Below are 21495 nucleotides of genomic sequence, written 5' to 3' on the forward strand. Positions count from 1 at the left end.
TCATGGTTTAATTCCAGCACTCCAGAGGTAGAAACAGGCAGATCTCTGAGTTCAAGGCTGGCCAAAATGATTTAGTAATATTCTATCTCAGTAGAACCTTGAGAAAAGAATGTTATGTATAGTTCAGGCTGGCCTAGAACTCCTGATCTTCTGGCCTCTACTTTCCAAGTGGCTGTGATTACAGGACAAAGATCTATCTAAGGAAATATAAGAGGATTCCTGGTTTAGACTAATAGTGCCAGTGGTGAAGTACTGACATGAGGTATAGGCAGTTAATAGTTTGCAAGACTACACTTTCTATAAGCTAGAACCACAAGACCGCAGTAGTTCACAAGAGGCAGGTGCAGAGCTGGGCACACGTCAGGTGCTGGCTGCTCCTACGAGGACCTTGGTTTGGTTCCAGTGCTTGTGCAGTGGCATTTAGCCTTCTGTAACTCTAGTCCTAGACTATCTTGTGTCCTCCAGTCTTCTGGGCACTGGGCCCACGTGTGGTACTCAGACATAATGCAAGCAAAACACCCATATACATACAGTTACTAAATAAAAATCTCTTTAAAAGGAACGGGGTGGGTTTATTTTAGAATGGAAAGTGACTATAGAAAGGAGCCAGAAAATATTAAAGATAAATAAATAATGTCTGTAACTTACTTTGTTGTTATTTCTGGGGGGGGGGGGGGGGCGGGAACTAAATTCCAAATGAGGTGGAGGGATACTGTTATCTACAAATCTATCTTATCAGTGTAGTTACCTTTATATAAATGGTGCAGAAATTTATACTAAGTAATAGATAACATCATTTATGACTAGTTGAAGGATAAGCAAAGAGGACTGGCTAATTTAATCAATGTATAAGAGAGAGGTACCACAGGAGAGAAATACCAGGTAGAATACTTAAAGGAAGTTTCACCATCAGCCCATTCCCTTTCCATAACAACAGTGACCTCCCAATAAAAAGAATATTAATAAAACAGGAATATGGGTAGCTGTAATACCAGCTTCTGGTGGCAAGATTGCAAGTTTGGGACCAGCCAGAGCCACACAGCAAGGCTCTATCTCAAAAAGAGAAGAAAAAGGAATGGTACTAGCATATTATATGATAAAATATATTCATTTCTGCCAGTCTCACTTTATAACCCGGGCTGTCCTGGCGATCAAGCTGGCCTTGATCCCACAGAGATCCTTCTGCCTCTGCTCCACTTCTAGAGTACTGTGATTAAAAGAGTATACCACCACACCCACTAAAGGTTATAGCTCTTTAAAAAAAGATGAAAAACATAAACACATGTAAAAGTATTGAATTTGATAAGAATTAATATCAAGTACTGTAGAAAGGGCCGAGAGAAAGTATGCAGTTTATTTCAGAGAGATGAGTGCTTCTAAGCCCTAAGCCAAGCCTGCGCACTAGTGACACAAATGGAATCTATCACTTTAAAAAGCTTAAAGATAGAAAAATGAACATAAAATATCAATGAGCAAATTGATAAGTATGTGTATTGCACAGTGGAAAATAATAAATTAGGTTGAGGATAACTGAGTGAGAGGCCGTGATATTTTGCCTAGTTTAAAGGTTGAATAGTTAAGATCAGGCATATTGAAAACATGGTTTAGAGTTGACATGGACCGAGTGGCCTGTGCAAAATGATGAAGCTAAAAAATAGCATTGTTGTGTTTCTGAATGTATCCAAAGGAATCACTTAAGTAATAAATGAGCCAGATTTTGAAGGCCACGTGAGCAGGGTAAAACAGGTTTGATTGTTTTTACTTCCTCTTTTTTTAAAGATTTTTTTATCTGTATGTGTGAGTGTGTATATGTGTATAACCGAACACCTCATGCCTGCCTGATATCCTCAAAGTCAAAAGAAATGGCTGGATGTCCTGGAACTGTACTTTCAGGTGGCTGTCAGCTGCCCGATGTCGGTGTTGGGACTGAGCCCAGGCCCTCCTTCCACAAGAGCGGCAAATGCTCTGAACCACGGAGCCATCCCGCCAGCCCTTTGTTTATTCATTTGTTTATTTGAGATGGGTTGTTGTTTCGTTTTGTGTTTTGAGACAGAGTTCCATGTAGCCCGGGATGGCCTCAAATTGAGTGAGTATATATATCTGAGGATGACTTTGAACTCCTGATTCTCTTACCTTCACCTCCCAAGTACTAAATTATAGGCATAAGCCATCATGTCCACCTTAAGCAAATTTGTTTAATATGAGTTGGGAAGACTCATTATAAGCACTGTATCTCTAGGAACAGAATGTATATTGTCTGTATGAATTACTTTTCTGTTGCTGTGATAAAACACCATGACCAAAGCAACTTCTGCAAACTAGAGAATTCCCTTTAGCCTATGATTCCAGAGAGATAAAAGAAAGTCCCTCATGTCAGGTAGAAGCATGGCTGCATGAACATTGAGAGATCACACTTTCAATGGCAGAAACAAAGCAGAGAGAACAAACTGGAAGTGGGGCCAGTGTGTAAATTCTAAAAGCCTGCGCCACTGGTGTGCTTCCTGCAGTCTGATCAGCTCTCCAGCCAGCACCACAGTTGAGGATAAGTGTTCACATGCTGAGTGTATGGTGCACGCTCGTCTAACCACCTCATGTGCACAACAGTTTAGGCCCCCGGCTTGGAGCTGGGACCTAGTTTTGGTTCCCAGCACCCACTTCTGCATATAACATCAGCTCCAAAGGACTTGATGCCCTCTTCTGGTCCCCAAGCATAGCACACTCACACTTACAATTTAACAATCTTTTAAAATAACACATCTCCATGTTTGAGGGTCTGATGGCAATGTGGTGCTTGCCTGGCATGTAGGAGCGTTTGCTCTAGTCATCCCATCACCACAGCAGACACAATATCAAATCAGGTTAAGGGGAAATCAAAGGGCTTTACATTTTATTATTTACTTAACTAGATTCTGTTTTGACAACAAATTTTTGAAAACAAAGACAAAGTTTCTTTAGACAGAAACTTTGTCTAAGCCAATCTAGGCCTTGGCCTAAAGATCCTAGTGGAAGGACTACGCAGTTCAGATACCATTGCAGGAGCGGGTGAGCAGGTGAGCTGACTCACTGGTGCGCTTTCAGAGGACCTGGATGTGGTCCCAGTCCCCACGTAGTAACCATCTGTAACTGGTTCCAAGGAACCCATTGCCCTCCTATGGTGTCCCCATGCAGAGGCGGACACATCTCTGTGAGTTCAAGGCCAGCCAGGGCTACACAGTGAGACCCTGTCTTTGTTTAACTTGGTTTGTAGCCATGCATGGCAGTGCGTACCTGTGACTATGGTGCCATAGTCACAGGTACGCTAAGGCAAAAAGATTGTGTGTTCGAGACCACCCAGTACCAAGCTGTATAGTAAAATCTTATCTCAAAATAACAAGGAAAACATAGATAGGTACTTTCTAATGTTTATTTATCTCATATATGTGAATTAGTGTGCTGTAGGTTTGTTGTCATTAAAAAGGTAATCAGATAATGTATATAACATGTTTCTCACAAATAAGAATTTAAAGATTATGATTACATTTATAGTTATATACAAACATTTCCTAGAAGGCCGTATTAATAGTTCTGCTATGGGGAGGTGAACTGAAAAGTTCAGGCTTAGAAAATTTAACAAATATACAGTTAGAAGAAGGACCCAAAAGCAAAATAGCAGAGCATAGAGATGAGCCTGCTCTGTGGGGTTTTGCCAAGTATAGATATTACCTGTTGCTTTACAGGTATTGCTTTTTTTTTTTTTTTTTACATTATTTATGATAGGTATTTCCATTATTAAAGGATCAAAATGAACTGAGATAGGGCCTTTTCAACTCAATTTGATGATTTAGAGAACACCATCTTCTTATATTAAAATAAAGTCAACAGAATTTCAGCCTGTTTTATGCTACTACATCCATAATATACAAACTTTTTTTTTATTGTTTTTAATTATAGGGGTCCCAATTTCATCTGCTGTTGCAGGTGTAGCAGTGGGATTGGTTACCAAAAACAATCCAGAGAAAGGTGAAATAGAAGACTATCGTTTGCTAACAGATATTCTGGCAAGTATATGACCAGTTTGAAATATTTAAAGTGTATCTAAAAGTACATGCTTAGACCAGGCACAGTACCACACACCTCTATTGGCTGAGGCAGAAAGATGACTAATCCTAGTCTAACAAGACTACATAGTAAATTCCAGGCCAACCTGGGTCATGTGGGGAGACCCTGTCTCAAAAAATAAAAAATTAACAATAAATAATAATAACAACAACAATAATAATAATTAATAATAATAAAGACATAGAAGCCTCAGCCTAGAACAGTGGTTCTCAATCTGTATGTCACAATCCCTTTGAGGGGGGGTTAAACATCCCTTTTATAGACCATCAGAAAGCACAGATATTTACATTATGATTCATAATAGTAACAAAATTACTTATAAAGTAGCAATGAAAATAATTTTATAGTTGGGGATCATGACAGCATGAGGAACTGTACTAAAGGCTTACAGTATTTGGAAGGTTGAGAACCACTGCATTTCAGGAATAGTGTTTATTTCCTGTTTGCCTTGGATTTTAAAGGGTATGTATTACTATATACTTATCCAGAATGGGTCCCTTAGGGTTAATTCTAAATTAATTTTTTATGTATTTTAGAGACAGGCATGAGCTAAACATACAGTGGTATTTGCAGTGCCCAGCTCTGTGCGATGGACAGCGGTCAGCAGCAGAGGTGGCTCTTTGCAGTTAACGTTAGAGGACACAGCTCACTTCCAGAGCTAGAATCTGAAATCCTGCAGTGACTATGGGTGAATTCTGTTTTGTTTAAAACTTCACTATAATTTCTTAAATTGTTGAAGGGCATTGAAGATTACAATGGTGACATGGATTTCAAATTAGCCGGTACAAATAAAGGAATAACTGCATTACAGGTATTTTTGAAAACCATCTGTTTCATGTTTTAAATATTTAAATAATGGCATGGGCCACTATTTATTTTTGGCTGTCCTGTATTAGGCTGATATTAAGTTACCTGGAGTACCAATTAAAATTATAATGGAAGCCATCCAACAAGCCTCCGGTAAGTCAGCGTGCCTTGTTCCTCTCGTGTTTCTGTCTGTTAGTGCCACCCACAGTACCCACTAAGCTTACTATTCAATATTGCTTTTTCAAAATTCAGTGTAGCTGAGTGGCAGAATGTTGACCTATGATGTATAAAGAATTGGATTTGCTCCCAGCACCATTAAAACTGGAAGAACTGCAGAAATCTAACTTAACATGATCAAGTATTAATTACTGATCACATTGACTACTCAAATAAAAGAAGAGTAAAATTTTAATATTTACAAAGTAACCAACTTTCTGAGTTAGTTTAGAGAAGTGAGGAAAAGAAGTAACTTTTTAAGATAATTGGAATGTGAAGAACTTTCATTAGTGAGCTAGAGTCTGGATTGTATACCAGAGAAACTACTTCAGATCGCCCTTGATGGAGCTACATTTTTTATTGTGTTGCTTTTTCTTCTAGTGGCAAAGAAGGAGATACTGCAGACAATGAGCAAAACGATTTCAAAACCTCGAGCATCTAGAAAAGAAAATGGACCAGTCGTAGGTAAAACATTAAAATTATTACTGAGAGCTTGATAATATTAATATTTAAACATGTACTACTATTTTAAAACATTTTTCTCCTATCAAAATAAACCTGTTTAAGTACATTACTGGCAAATATTTTCAAAGAAAAAATTCTTCCACAGTTACTTATTTGTGTGTCTATGTAGGCGGGGCATGCAATGCCCAACACTGTGTCTGTCAGCCAGAGTCCGAGTTGTGGGAACTGGTTTTCCCCTTCTACCATGAGTCCTGAACATTGAACGCCGGTTACTAGGCTTGGCAGCACACGCCTCTTCTGACTTAACGATCTTACCAGCCCTAGAAAAAAGATTTTTAAATATTCTTTTCATAAAAATATGGAAACTGAGAATAGATATATTTACACCATGTATACATGTATCAAAAGTCACAATACATGACATTTCTGTGTTCTTATATATATATATATATATATATATATATATATATATATATATATATATATATATTTAAATTGTGTATATTGAAAGAGAATCAAACTTAAAATATGAGAACATACTCTTTATTTTTAAAGATTTATTTATTATATATAAGTACACTGTAGCTGTCTTCAGACACACCAGTAAAGGGCATCAGATTTCATTACAGATGGTCTGAGCCATCATCTGGTTGCTGGGATTTGAACTCATGACCGTTGAAAGAGCAGTCAGTGCTCTTAACTGCTAAGCCATCTCTTCAGCCCAAGAACATACTCTTAAACATTTTTCATTAATATTAGTTAAACAAATTTCTCCTCGTTCATAATGAAAGATTTGTACATATGTTTAGGTTCATATATGTTTGCCTTTTTTACATATTTGTCTGCATTGCATTTCAGAAACAGTAAAGGTTCCATTATCAAAACGAGCAAAATTTGTTGGGCCTGGTGGATATCTCTTAAAAAAACTCCAGGCTGAGACAGGTAAGAATGATCTCTAGTTTGAGTGTATTAATAAATCCAAACCGTGTAACTTTGCTATTTTATCTCTACTGTGCTATTCCAGAAATAGTATTTGAGAGATTTAAAAAAAGACCAGAAGAAAAGTACAACGTGTTTACTATGACTTTTCTGTGGGACTGTTTGGTAAATCCCCACGTCTTAATCCTCAGCTGTACTCAAGAAGGACAAAGCAGCATGTATTGGGATATGCCTGTGATCCTGATATATTTGATGGCAGCGTGGAGGACAAATATAGCAAGACCCTGCTTCAGATAAAAGAGAAAGGGTGGCGGACAGTTATCACACTCCTGTCACATTTAAAAATTGCAAATTCCCAAGTAATGTTTAGTTTTTCACTTGAAAGGGTTATTATACATTCTTAATCTTACTGCTTTGATTTAGTTTCATTCATAGTCTTTTGTTTAAATATATATACAGAGGCCAGGTGTGGTGGTATACACCTTTAATCCTAGCATTCAGGAGCAGAGGCAGGGGGATCTCCAAGTTCAAGGCTAGCCTGAGTTCAAAGACAGACAGCCAAGGCTATATTTATTGAAGACTTTGACTCAAAAAAACAAAACAACAAAGAATATATCCAGAAATAGTTCTATTTTGTTTCCTCTAGAAGCAATATTTTAGATGGCCTATACTCTTATATCTTATGGTTGTGAGCCTAGCCATCTCTCCAGCCCAGATGGCCTAATACTCAGTTTGGGTTTGTAAAGAATAACAAGAAGCAGAGTTGCTTTAACCCATGTTAGAGTGAGAAACTAGACCAGGCAGTGGCTGAACGCCTTTAATCCCAGCACTTGGGAGGCAGAGGCAGGTGGATTTCTGAGTTTGAGGCCAGCCTTGTCTACAGAGTGAGTTCCAGGACAGCCAGGGCTACACAGAGAAACCATTGTCTCTGAAAAACAAAAAAATAAAAACTAAAAAATAAAAAAATAAAAAAAGATTGAGAAACTAACATGATTCATTTATTCACGCTAAAGGATGAAAATAAACAAATTAATAAAAGTATTCTGATATAATTTCTAGTCATAATTGAAGAACAAAACAAAATCCCTAAAAATTAGCCTAAAAAAATGTTAGGACATGGTTTCCTGTTATACCCACAGAGCCTAGTACAGTTCCAGTGCCCCGGCAGCAGAGCCGTGTGCTGCCTGGTGAGCGAGTGACCCTGCACTGCGGAACAGTCAGTGCGCATGCAGGGCACCCAGCCCAGCTGCTTTGAGGCCCCTCCCCTAGTCTCATATTTGCTTTTTTAGATTAGTCGCCTCTGGCAATAAATTTTAGTATCTTAAGTTACCTCTTTTTTGTCCCTCCCACTTCTCACCATGATGCTGGGTTTATTCTAAAGGCGTAACAATCAGTCAGGTTGATGAAGAAACCTTCTCCATATTTGCACCAACACCCACTGCAATGCATGAGGCAAGAGACTTCATTACAGAAATTTGCAGAGATGATGTAAGTGTATATCTTATGATAGTTTTCTCCTATTTTTCTCCTAATCTTTATTAGTCTAATGGTTTATTTTACACTTTACAGCAAGAGCAACAATTAGAATTTGGAGCAGTTTATACCGCTACAATAACTGAAATCAGGTAATTACAAGTAAACGATGGGTTCACTTTTAAAAGACATTTACAGCCAGCCCAGATTCTTCTCATATTTAGATATATGCCAGTAGCTGTGTCTGTGTGTGAGTGGGTGCAATTTGTATATATATCAAGGTCTGTAGCCCAGACTGGATTAAAGTCAGACTGTAGCTGAGAATGACTCTGAACTGGTTTTTCTCTTTATTCTTATGTGTTTGGATGTTTTGCCTGCATGTATGTCTACTCACCATGCAGTGCCTAAGGAGGAAAGAGGGTGTTGAATTCCCTGGGATTGGAGTTAGGTGGTTGTGAGCCATCAGGCAGGTGCTAAGAATTTAAACCTGCACTCTCTGGAAGACCAGGAAGTGCACTTAACCACTGAACTGTGTCTCTAGCCACCACCTTTGTTGTGCTTATTTGTTTTGTATATATGGGTGTTTTGCTTACATGTATTTCTTGCACTGTGTGTGTGTGTGTGTGTGTGTGTGTGTGTGTTATCTACGGAGGCCTGAAGAGGGCATCAGAGTCCTTTGAACTGGAGTTGTGGACTGATGTGAGCAGCCATGTGGGTGCTGAGACTCAAACCCATGTCCACAGCAGTACTCTTAATTGCGGAGCCATCTCTCCAGCTGACTGAACTTCTGATCCTTCTGCTTCTACCATCTTGACTTGTTTATGTCATGCTGGGAATCAAACTCTGGGCTTTGAGGATATGTGTACTATACCAATTAAAGTTACATCCCCAGCCTCATGCAATCCTGTTTTGTTTTGTTTTGTTCGAGACAGGGTTTCTCTGTGTGGCCCTGGCTGTCCTGGAACTCACTCTGTAGACCAGGCTGGCCTCGAACTCAGAAATCTGCCTGCCTCTGCCTCCCAAGTGCTAGGATTAAAGGCGTGTGCCACCACCCCCTGACCCTTTTTTTTTTTAAGCTAATTTTATTTTCTATGCCATTATGTATGTTTTCAGTAACATGGTTCTATGATAATAGATTCTTCTGCCAGAATTTTTTCCTTAAACCAATGTTTCTACCATATTTTCACAGCACATATTCTGCCAATTTAATTTTCTCTGCAAACAGCCTAAACCATACAAATAGTATTCCATTTTCATTGTTATTGTTTCTATAGATATTGATACTTAATGCATATTTTCAAGTCCGTTTAAACCTCAAAGTATTGTTACCAGCTGAAATGACCTCAAAATACCAATCCGGGGTGGGGGCCCATAGAAAGGGAATGGGCAGTCGATTTAACATCCAGGGTGGGCCCGTAGAAAGGGAATGGGCAATCGATTTCACATTACATGTGAAAAGTAATCACTGTAGCTGGTCGCTTTCAGACTAGAGAAGAAAGGAGGAGGGGTTTTCCCAGCCATCTTTATATACCTCCAGGTCCAGGAGATCCGATGCCCTCTCTGACCTCCACAGGCACTAGGCACACGTGGTACACGGACATGCAAATATATACATGTAAAGCATCCACACATATAAAATAAATCTAAGATAATAGAATTTCAGCCGGGCGGTGGTGGTGCATCCCTTTAATCCCAGCACTTGGGAGGCAAAGGCAGGCGGATTTCTGAGTTCGAGGCCAGCCTGGTCTACAGAGTGAATTCCAGGACAGCCAGGGCTACACATAGAAACCCTGTCTCGAAAAACCAAAATAGATAGATAGATAGATAGATAGATAGATAGATAGATAGATAGATAGATAGATATAGATGATTCATAAATACTGAAGAGAAACACAGGTTATTCTTTTTCTCTATCCTTGGTCATTTGATTCACAAATATGATTTATAACTATAGGGCATAATTTTTTTTTGGAAAAAAAGGATTTGGGCTCAGGGTATGTATCTTATTAGAGGTTCTAGACCATACATTCTATTTGTTGGTATGCATACTTAGTGTTTTAACCAAACTGATATCTTTTTGTAGAGACACTGGAGTAATGGTCAAACTGTATCCAAACATGACTGCAGTGCTACTTCATAACTCACAACTTGACCAACGAAAGGTAAAAGGGAAGCCTAATGTGTGTGTGTGGTGGATGTGCACTGCGTGAGTACGTGCATGTGTGCATGGAGGTGCATGAGTACGTGCGTGTGTGCATGGAGGTCAGAAGAGGCTATCGAGTGTCCTCTGGGACTCCCTACTGTATTCCCTGGAAACTTGATCTCATAATCTGCAGTTTGCCATTTCTCATCTAGTCGGTGGCTAGCAAGCTCCAAAGATCTTACCGCATCTCCTCATTCCCCACGCGCTGGCGCCACAGGCACACGCTCAACTATCCCTAGCTTTTTCTAGATGCTGGAGATCTGAACTCAGCTCCTCATTTGTGTGCAGCAGTGTTCTCATCTCCTCACCTGTCTCCCCTGCCCAGATCTAACTATCTGTAATTGTTAAAAACAACTAATATTGAAATCAACCAAACTGCTGAGAATTGTGTGTTTTGCCTATTAATAGTTTCAGCATGCAGAATACACATATGCCTTCACTTGTTTGTTATTCATTCTTAACATTGAGCTGCTTCCCTAGTCCATGTTTATCAATGGACACTAAGTAGACATTTGAAGGGCTAGACATTGAAGCAGTAACAATACTTATCTACAAAGAGTTTTGTGTGGCTTTCATTTTCTTTTGACTACTTTGATATTTTCAATTTTGCAGAAAACAAATATAGCTGTTCACTTAGGGAGGGATGTGGTTATTGATTATATATAACTAATATATTAACTTTTTATTCAGGTTAAACATCCCACTGCCCTAGGATTAGAGGTTGGCCAAGAAATTCAGGTAACTGTGGTTCAGTGTATAGTCTTTAAAGGTGTAAATTGTGCTTCAAATTCCAATTAGTCTTTTTGAAGGAATACAATAAATACTTTTGTCTCTCTGCACAGTGCTTTTATAAGTTAGGGTAGCTTAACCAGACTTGCTAAGTGAAGATTTAAAATAAGACTCTTTCCCATAAGGAGATCACAAAACAAACAAACAAAAACAACAACAAAAAAAACCTTTAGAGCAGTGCAGACTATCGTTTGATGATAGACTTGATAACATGGTTGAAAGCCTTAAAGCCTTGTTTTCTTTGAATTGCTGAACCTTTGTACTTGACATGTTTTTGAAGTTACTAAGGGTAATGGTGCGGGGGCCTGGAATTCTGACAATAAAACTGACCTTGTCTTGTAGTCCTCTATCAGTGACTAGAAGGTGTTCATAATCTGGTGTATTGGGTGCACCACATCTTCTTCTGGCTACACCTGAGTAACTAAGGTCACGAGTTTATTCCCAAGCTGTGCTCCTGTTGTTTAAGCAGCTTTGGGGAAAGATGAGACCCAATACAGAATCCGTTGCATGAAGTTTGTTTTTACATCAAAGGGGACTTTAAACCTGCTGCGTTTCACCCTGGTTTGCTTTTTCCATGGAAAAATATACTCTAGTACAATAGTCCCCGAGTCATAGAAAAATGTGTGTGATGTAAGCACCCGGCAGAATTTGTAGAACTGGGTTTAGAAGGCCCCAATGTGAATCATAACTGTAATTTTGTCTTACAGTATAGGGATCTAGAGACCATTAAAAGGCATAGCTAGTTTAACAGAAGATTCTACCTGGTCTACAGAGTGAGTTCCAGGACAGCCAGGGCTACACAGAGAAACCATGTCTCCAAAAAACCAAAAATAAATAAAAAAATTAAAATAAAAAAAAATTAAAAAAAAAAAAAAAACAGAAGATTCTAAATTTTTGCTGGTTAGTTGACTTTGGGTTTTCTTTTCTTTTTTTTAAAAAAGGTTATCCCCTTTCCTTGTTTCTCCTCCAAAAACCCCCTATACCATCTTTCTTTAAATAAGATCTTACTATAGCCCAGTGGGCCATTGGTCAGTCGCTCAGGCTATCCTCAAATTCAAGCAAGCCTCCTGCCAACCAGTGCTAGGCTTACATGCAAAGGAAAATGCACATGGGTTCTTTTTATTTTTTTTATAACAGCTACTTAACCAGATTACATTTATTGAGTGTACCTCTACATAGAGCTAAGCTCTATGTAGACCATAAAAGACCATATGTGCACTTTATTAGACACATGCAAATATCAATTACTGCCTTATTTGGACAACATAAATTTAATCTTGGAAATTACATGTCAACTTTACTGTTTCTTTAAAATAGGTCAAATACTTTGGCCGTGATCCAGCTGATGGAAGAATGAGGCTTTCTCGTAAAGTACTTCAGTCTCCAGCTACAACTGTTCTCAAAACTCTCAATGATCGAAGCAGCATTGTAATGGGAGAGCCTGTTTCTCAGTCATCATCTAACTCTCCCCCTTGACTCCTTTCTAAAATGGTATTCGATGGCAATATTCTGCAAAGCAAATTTTAATAGTCCTGATTACTGTGTAGATTTATATATAATTTAAATATAATTATTTGTATTAAAATGCTTATTTCATGTGCCTTTTTTATTTCAGGAGTACCTATATTTGCTTATTCTTATTTGGATTATAAATCAATAAACATTTATTATTATAAGTCAACTATTTTTATATCTTAGAAAAGATTAACTTTCTGTTCCTATAATTGTGAACTATTGAAAAAAATAGATCATTTATGCCTTCCTAAGGATCTTTATTTATACCTTCTTCTCTTTATCTATAGTAACAGCCACTCTCCTTAGGTCATATATATCATCCAACTGTGCTTGCATACTACTGTTTTACAGATTAGAAATTGGCATTTTGAAAGCCAGAACCTATATCTTCAAAGCAATTACATATTTAATTGGGGGGAGTTAATTTGACTCAATTTCTAATGATTCATCTTTCAAATTGGTCACAAGACCATAAAAGACCATAAATACAGTGAAATGACTCTTATCTATAAATGGAATTCTTGCTAGAATAACTTAGCTTTTTAAATTACCTAATACAAAGATTATGCACTCATCAGATAGAACTAGGTCATTCTTCATATTATGTAATTGCCAGTGTGTGAATATTTTTGGTGTAAGAATTAGAAGAATCAATCAGTATAAAGATTATTGATGTAATGTCTAGATATAACTGATAACTGTCAATGCCTTTTTTTTTTTTTTTGAGACAGGGTCTGTAGAACCCATTAGACCAGGCAAGCCTGGAACTGAAATCCACCTGTCTAACACCACATCAATCAATCAAAGGAATGAGCCACCATACCCAGCTCATTGCTGTAATTTAAAATATGCTAATAGTCCAAAAAAAGTAAATACTACATAATTTAGACTGTGTTTCTTTTAAAGATCTTATAAAATATATGTTAATTTTTTATTCAGGGCTGATATATAAGATATTAAATATACTTGTCCAAGCCAAAGATTTTTAAGATATGTTTATACTTGAGTCAGTAAACATTATTCTGTGTGAAATAGCATATTAGACAGTATTGATACATATTCTGAAATAGTGAGGTAACTGAAAATGAACAATTAAATTATTTCTATAATTAATATTTAGTATTAGTGACCACTATAATCCTTAATTTAAGGGACAATAACCTTTAATGGTAGGATTTCTAAATTTTAATTTGGTTTTCTTAAATTTGTTCTTGATTTTCAAAGGTATGCTAAACTGCTAACAATTTAGAAAAAGCAAAGCCAGCTCTTAGAACTCTAGGGGAGTGCCACATAATTAAATGGACGGCTTACTAATACCAACAATTGAAACACCATTACTTCTGCTTAAGTCAGGAGCCTACCACTTGTACCAGAGCGTCTGCTCATCTTTATTTAAATCATGGTAGAGCCGGGCGGTGGTGGCGCACGCCTGTAATCCCAGCACTCTGGGAGGCAGAGGCAGGTGGATTTCTGAGTTCCAGGCCAGCCTGGTGGTCTACAGAGTGAGTTCCAAGACAGCCAGGGCTACACAGAGAAACCCTGTCTCGAAAAACCAAATCCAAAAAACCAAAAAAAAAAAAAAAAATCATGGTAGTTTTCCATAATTTCTAAGTGTTTAATCTGGGACTTAGAGTACTTAGAAGTTGTTCCTAAATGATCTTTATTTTGACATAACATAGATTAGTGTTTGATTTTTTTTTTTACATTTATTTATTTTGTGTACTTACAAATTACTGTGCATGTGTGGAAATCAGTACAACTTATACAAGTTGTTTTCTTTGTGAGTTCCAAGAAACAAATTCAGGTCCTCAAACTTACAATAAGCACCTTTACCTGCCAAGCCATCGTTTTCACTCAGACTATGGGTTTATGTGAGTATTTTCCTTCCCTTCCTAAACAGCTTAAATTTCCAGATCTAAGAAGCGTGCACATGCAGCTGCCTCACTCAGCTTCCTTAGCCAAAATGAATTCATTCATTCATTCATTCATTCAGCATTTACTCTGGGCTAAGCACTGCAACGCAGTGATGCCAGCAAGCAGAGGGAAAATTCTAGCATGCTTAGTACGTACGTGTGTAACACATGAGCGAGTGGCAGGTGCAGTAAATTGGAAAGGCACTGGGGAGGGGTTGAACTCATCTGTCCTCGTTAGGTTTCTGTGCTTTGATATAGTCCATGATGAACAAAATCACCTTCAGGAGGAAAGGATTTGATTACTGGCTGGCTCCCCTTGCCTTCCTCAGCCTATTTTCTTATACCATTCAGCATCACCTGTCCAGGGGTGGGGCTAGTACTATGCCCAGTGAACTGGGCCCTTGCATATCAAGGATTAATCAATAAAATGTCTTCCCCAGCACACACAGACTTGCTTATAGGCTAATCATATGGAAGCATTTTTTCACTTAATAATGATTCTTTCAAATGTAATGATACAGAGCCACTTCAATGAATAGATGTTTAAAAGAAGACCTGAATGAATTAGAGGAAGCAAATGTAAAGACATTTTGAGAAAGAGAATTTCAGATAGAAGTCTTCACTCCAGAAGTAAAAATAACTCATTTTAGAAACCAATTTTACAAAGCTTAGTCTTTTGCTTTGTATTAAGAATATAACAAGTGGAGATAGCAGGTAATATTTTCAAATCATTTAATCAGGCAAGCATATACTTATTTCCAAGAAAAGAGAATCAGGAAAAATTTAACAGGCTTTGACAAATGCTTTCTTGTGAAAATTGACAATAAGATGACCGGCAGCAGAAATGGGAAGGAAAATATAAAAGACTCATTGTCGGGATAAAAAGCCGTGTAAGTTAAAGTGAAAATATATCACAGCCATGAGTTTGTTTCACAGCCAAATTCCATACCTTACACTTAAGTGACAGCAATGCTTAATAGTCAACAAAAACTAAAGCAGTTCTACTTGATTATCTTACAGGGAAGTAAAATATAAAGTTGAAAGAGGAGAAAGCAATTACACTGTTGTAGTGGCTATTCATTGTTGTCAACTTGACTATATCTGGAATGAACTGCAATCCAGAATTGGAAAGCTCACCTGTGATCCTAATCTGGAGGCTGAGATACAGTTTCTGGATCTTAGCATGAAGACTTTGAAGCATAGTGGCTATGAATCCCAGAAGATTAAGACTAGGAGATCTCTGCTGGGCGGTGGTGGCGCACGTCTGTAATCCCAGCACTTGGGAGGCAGACGCAGGCGGATTTCTGAGTTCGAGGCCAGCCTGGTCTACAGAGTGAGTTCCAGGACAGCCAAGGCTACACAGAGAAACCCTGTCTCGAAAAAACCAAAAAAACCAAAAAAAAAATAAATAAATAAAAAACAAAACAAAACAAAACAAAAAAGACTAGATCTCTTGAGTTCAATGTCATCTGGGATTAAATGTGTGGTGACACACTCGGTTAATCCGGGCCACACCCTCTGCTGGAGACCTACATAAGGACATTGGAAGAAGGAAGACTTGTCTTTGCCTGCTTGCCTGGAGAGACTGAGAACTGCTAGATCCTTGGACTTCCATTCACAGCTGCTGCTGACCATTGTTGGGGAGCTGGACTACAGACTGTAAGTCATAGAGAAGTACCATACATTCTGTGACTCTAGAGAACCCTAATGCAACAGCTAACTTTATTCAGCGTGAAGGTTGTAAAAATAATAGATCTGATATCAGTGGGAAACTAGCTAAATAAGAGTAGAAGAATCAACCAGCATATAGATGGCTGTTATAGAAAGTGGTGTTTGTGTGACTTCTCGAGATCTATTCACCCCAGACAGAGGGTATCTATGAACCAAAGTATTCAATCCAAGTCAAGTTCATCAACAAGTGAATTTATTGGGTGTGTATGGGAGCAATCAGCAACAGACATTATGATACCCCAAAAGAAAATTCCCACCCCAATGGTGAATCTTGTGACTGTTTCAATTGGAAAATGTTAATAGGCCCTGGCAAAACATAACAAACAAACACATGCACACACAAACAAACATTAATTTAAAATAAACAGCTTTATATGAGCATAGTGCTACAGTATGTTGTACTTTGTTTCCTTTGGAAACTTACTGTTTAATATAATTACTAATTAAGTTGCTAGCCACACTAGCAAAGGGTTCTTGTAACCATAACTTCCCTGGAGTTTACTATAAAACAGGCTGACCTAACTTGAAGCTATCTTTCTGCTTCTGCCTCCCAAATGTTGGGAGCTGGTTATATGCATCATGGCTCTGATTTAAAGTCGTGGTAGGGGCTAATAAGATGGCTCAGGAGATACAGATACTTGCCACCAAGTCTTGACAGTCTTAAATTTAATCCCTAGGCCCATGTAATGGAAAGAAAGAACTGATTGCCCCCAAGTTTCCCTCTGACCTTGTACATACTGTCAAGAGAGTGTAAACATGAATAATAAATGTTTTAAAAAATAAGTTTACAAGAAAAAAAAATATGTTGGGCCTGCAGGATGCTTCTGTGGGTAAGGGCATTTGACATCAAGTCTGCTTTTGATCTGAGACCCACATAGTACAAAGAGTATTGACTCACAAGTCCTGACCTCTACATGTATGTCACGGCACATATACATCCATATACACGTACTAAATGAATAACCATGTGTTTTTATTATGGGTGTAACAGAGTTCAGTCCCCAGAACAAACATTTAAAAACAATCCAAACATGGTGGCTTGACCTTGTAATCTCAATGCCAGGGAGATGAAGATGAGTGGAACCTTGGGGCTCACTGGCCCAAGCCAGTGAAGAGACCCCATCTTGAATGATACCTGAGGCTTAATTGTGACCTCTGCACATTCACTCACAAAGTCATTTTATAGTGATAAGACCTGATCATAATGGCAGACACCTGCAATCCCCAAGCTCCTTAAGAGGCTAAAGCAGAAGAAATCTCTTAAACACAGATACTTTTAACCCTTGGGTGGGTGACACAGTACAACCTAATCTTTCCAAAAAACAAAACAAAAAAAAAAAAAAAGTTGATGGAGAAAACAGCTATTAACTGGAAAAAAAAAGTAACATCCTAAGCAATGGAATTTGAATTGCTTCTTAAGATAGAAAGGTCACTAGGTGAGCCTGGCTTGAAGGAATGAAGACAGAAGAGAAGCAGACTGTTAAGTAGTAGTTGTTTCATAAGCAGATGAAGATAAGAGAGGATACAGTAAAGCAGTTTAGAATTAAGACAGCTTTATTCTACATGTGCTGGGAGTACTGAAAAACACCATGTTTCATGAAAACTACATTAGCAGTTCACTATTAATATTTTTAAATTGTGCTTATAGAATTACCATAATTCCCAAGAATTCATAAACTAGAAAATGATGCTAAAAAACAAAAAGCATAAAATATGTAGGTAATTATCATAAAATATAAAATAATAAAAATATTGAGAGGAAAACATTACCAGTTCCCAAAGAAGTGACTTACAAAATGCAATGTTTACAACGTCCATAATTTGGCAAATAGTCAAAAATTAGAAATGGGCTGGAGAGCTAGATGGCTCACCAGTTAGGATTGGGTTCCCAGCACCCACATGGTGGCTACAGTGACAGTTTATATCAACCACCAGGAAACTACAGTTCCAAGGGATCCGGCAACCTCTTCTGCCCTCAGCAGGATCCTAAATGCACATAATATATATACACATATACACATAAATCTTTTAAGTATTAGAAACAACACTAAAGGCATGGCTATTAAAGTCAGGAACAAAACAAGCACCACTATTCAGCACTTCTGGTGGTCTTACCAATTTTATGAAATTAAAAAGTATATCAGAGAAAAACAAAAACACTCTCAGATGACCACCTAAACCACTGAACAAAACAAGTAGGATTTACAAGTGAGCACATCAGAGGATATAGCTGTCTTCTCCACAAGTCAACGCTGCTGTGTGGAAAGCTCATTTCCACTTTTCTCAGCAAAAGCCATCACCTTTCTAGGCTTTGAAGAGCTAAGCCTGCAATGATTTTGTTCTATGCCTGTAGTCTAGTGTATAGTTAAATACCTGCTCCCAAAGAGTGTAAGTCAATGAAATCTATGAAGCCTAACTGAACACTATGAAAATCTAATAGCAAATGTAATCTGACTTCCCAATACAACATTCTAGCTGACTTTAGTTCCTTCAGTGTGTAATCTTTCCAGCAGTCCCCACAGATTTAAACCTAGTTACCATGGTTTCAGAGCTAAAAGAGAAAATCAGCAAGTAGTAGAGGATTTTCAACAGGAAAAAAGGTGCTTGCTTTTACAAGGATTTATGAGCTCCAACTACAATGTCTGAGGGTCCAACAGTCTACAATCCCAAAATCACTAAGGGGCTCTCAACCACATTTTAAGCTTTCAGGTTTTCCCAACAAGAGCCTTGGTTACATAGCCATGACTAGGCTGAGCATTCAGATATCTTTAGATAGAGCCATGAACCTCAAATCCTTTATCCTTAAAACTTTAAGAAATAAGCTCAAGTCTATCCCTTGGGTCCTAGATTTAGTCTCTGAAATATCCTAAATACCTCAATTGCATTCTCTATTTCCTCCATATTTTTCAGGTGCCTGAAATTATGCACAAACATGGTTATTGTCAGCAAAAAGAGGCCACATTATGTCAGAAACTAAGTAAAACCATTCCCCACTTCAGTCTTGCTGCTTGTTTTCTTGCCTTAGTATACCACCTATGATGGCCATTCTTGGTTGTCAACTTGACTACATCTGGAATTAACTAAAACCCAAGCAACTGGATAGGTTCAAGTAGTGCTTTGAATGAAAATGGCCCCCATAGGCTTACAAGAAGTGGCACTATTTGAAAATATTAGGACTTGTGGCCTTGTCAGAAGTGTGTCACTGACATTGGACTTTGGAGTTTCAGAAGCCCAAGCTAGGCCCAGTGGCACATTCTTTCTCCCTGCTGTCTGTGGATCAAGATGTAGAGCTCTCGACTACCTTTCCAGCACCATGTATATTTATGTGCTGCCATGCTTCCTGCCATGTTGATAATGGACTGAACTTCTAAGCTGTAAGCCAACCCCAATGAATGTTTTCCTTCACTGAGAGTTGTTGTGGTCATGGAGTTTCTTCATGGCAATAAAACCCCAACTAAGACAGTAACCTGGGTTCACAGGGATTTTGTTTTCCTTAATGAAATCATTTTTAGTGGGAAGATCACCTTTAATCTGTGCCACGCCTTCTGCTGGCCCCTAAGGAAAGGACATGGAAGAAGGAAGTTTATTCTCTTTGCCTACGTGCTCCTACTCTTGTTCTCACTGGCAAGTCCATTCCTTCACTGGAGCCTACTTCTTCAGGATTCTGTCATATACTGAAGACCACCAGAGACATACAGCCTCATAGATGAAACTAGTAGATTCTTTCTTGGACCTTCCATTTGTAGGGAGCCATTGTTGGACTCGGTAGACCATATGCTGTAAGCCTTTCTAATAACGTGTGTGTGTGTGTGTGTGTGTGTGTGTGTGTGTATTATAGACATACATTCTACCAAACTCATGGCTTAGGGGAGGGTTTTTTGTTTTGTTCTGTTTGATTTGTTTGGGTTTTTTTTCCTGCTGCAAAAACATCTGTGTCAAACAGGAGCCTGGCAATCTGACTTTGATTTCTAGGACTGACTTCCACACTATGCTGTAGCACAGACCCTTGTCCAGACCCACAGGACAGTCAACTGGGGTCCCAGGGGCACCGAGGAGAGAATGGGGGACAAGAGACACAAAGAACAGACAGCAAGACAGGAATTCTGATCAAGCTGCAAATTTTATTTTTCTAACACTGTAATATAGAAGGGAGCAAGCAGGAGGTAGACATTATCTCAGGAGACTTGCTTTGACTTGTTCTCAGGACCTTAGAGGGAAGTTGGCCACAGCTGCAGGATACTGATTAGCTAAAAATCAAGGGAAGGTGAGTACAGGTTGTGTCGCTAGGCGACCCAACCGTGGGAGAGCTATGTTTGTTGTAACCTACTTACTTAGGTCAGCTAACTTGGCTAAATCAAGAGCTAGTGTCTTTTCAACTTAAATGAGCCTGAATAGCTGAGCCCGCCAGTAACAACGAAAGGGAGCTGAAGGTCAATGTGAGAGTGGCTCCGGGCAGACCCTCCCTTCACCAAATGAATAAATGTCATGTTTTAAAAGCCTCTATGGCAGTGATGAGATGTTTCAGCAGTTGAAGAGTTCTGGCAGAGAACCCATCTGGATGTTCACAACTATAACTCCGGTTCTAGAGCATCTAAAACCTTCTGGTACGCACACACATACATATACACACATTCAGCATGTAATGAAAAATCTTTTCTTAAAAGGTGTGGCATTTATATTGTAATATAAATATATAAAATATAGTAGTATAATGCAGAGATGATACAAATTATTCTGAAGAACATAAGTCATAAGCAAAACATATGCCATTTTATTTGAAAGACTTCATCATACAGATATTAGGATTGAGTGCTGGAAATAGTCATTTAAGTCATCAAAAGACAATTGCAGTATAGAGACACACATTTGCATATGCTAAACTATTTCTAAGACAAGGTACAGCATGAAACCTAGTGGAAAAGAAAAAAATGTTCAAAAATTGACACTTTTAGATGACGATAGTACCATTAAATCAAGTGTACAAGTATATAGGCCACACACCAAGGAATTGCCCCCAATCTAACCTCACACACAGTGAGAGTGAGAGGGGGATCTAGTGGAGAGTGATACAATCTCTCCACTAGTAGGAAGCAGGAGCTGAAGAGACTTACCTTGCATTGCAGAAGTTCTTTGCCCTTTTAATTTTTTACATGTAAAAGTATTACTTGTAAAGATCAAGGACATCAGGGGCTCATTTGGGCTACAACCTTTTGGAGTTGTAGTTTCCTTGTAAAAGACTCTTGGGGAAGGTGTGGCTATGGCACAGTGATGCTTCCAGACTACAGCATGAGCTGGATAGACCCTGGCCAAAACATTCTACAGAGAATGCTCTGGGCACCTGAAATT

The 21495-nt window shown here is 38.4% G+C and overlaps 1 protein-coding gene across 1 annotated transcript in view; it reads left to right on the forward strand.

Annotated features, from left to right (window-relative positions):
- Positions 1-12581, forward strand: part of Pnpt1 (polyribonucleotide nucleotidyltransferase 1) — a 29722-nt gene extending 17141 nt beyond the window's left edge. The window contains exons 19-28 of the mRNA XM_052198731.1: positions 3931-4037; positions 4838-4909; positions 4995-5058; positions 5503-5586; positions 6445-6528; positions 7907-8013; positions 8095-8150; positions 10082-10160; positions 10892-10939; positions 12308-12581. Of these exons, the coding sequence (XP_052054691.1) occupies positions 3931-4037; positions 4838-4909; positions 4995-5058; positions 5503-5586; positions 6445-6528; positions 7907-8013; positions 8095-8150; positions 10082-10160; positions 10892-10939; positions 12308-12466 (860 nt within the window). The 3' untranslated portion in view covers positions 12467-12581. The remainder of the gene's footprint in view (positions 1-3930; positions 4038-4837; positions 4910-4994; positions 5059-5502; positions 5587-6444; positions 6529-7906; positions 8014-8094; positions 8151-10081; positions 10161-10891; positions 10940-12307) is intronic.
- The last annotated feature ends 8914 nt before the right edge of the window (positions 12582-21495 follow it).

Source organism: Apodemus sylvaticus, chromosome 11 (genome assembly GCF_947179515.1).
Source record: "Apodemus sylvaticus chromosome 11, mApoSyl1.1, whole genome shotgun sequence".
NCBI lineage: Eukaryota > Metazoa > Chordata > Mammalia > Rodentia > Muridae > Apodemus > Apodemus sylvaticus.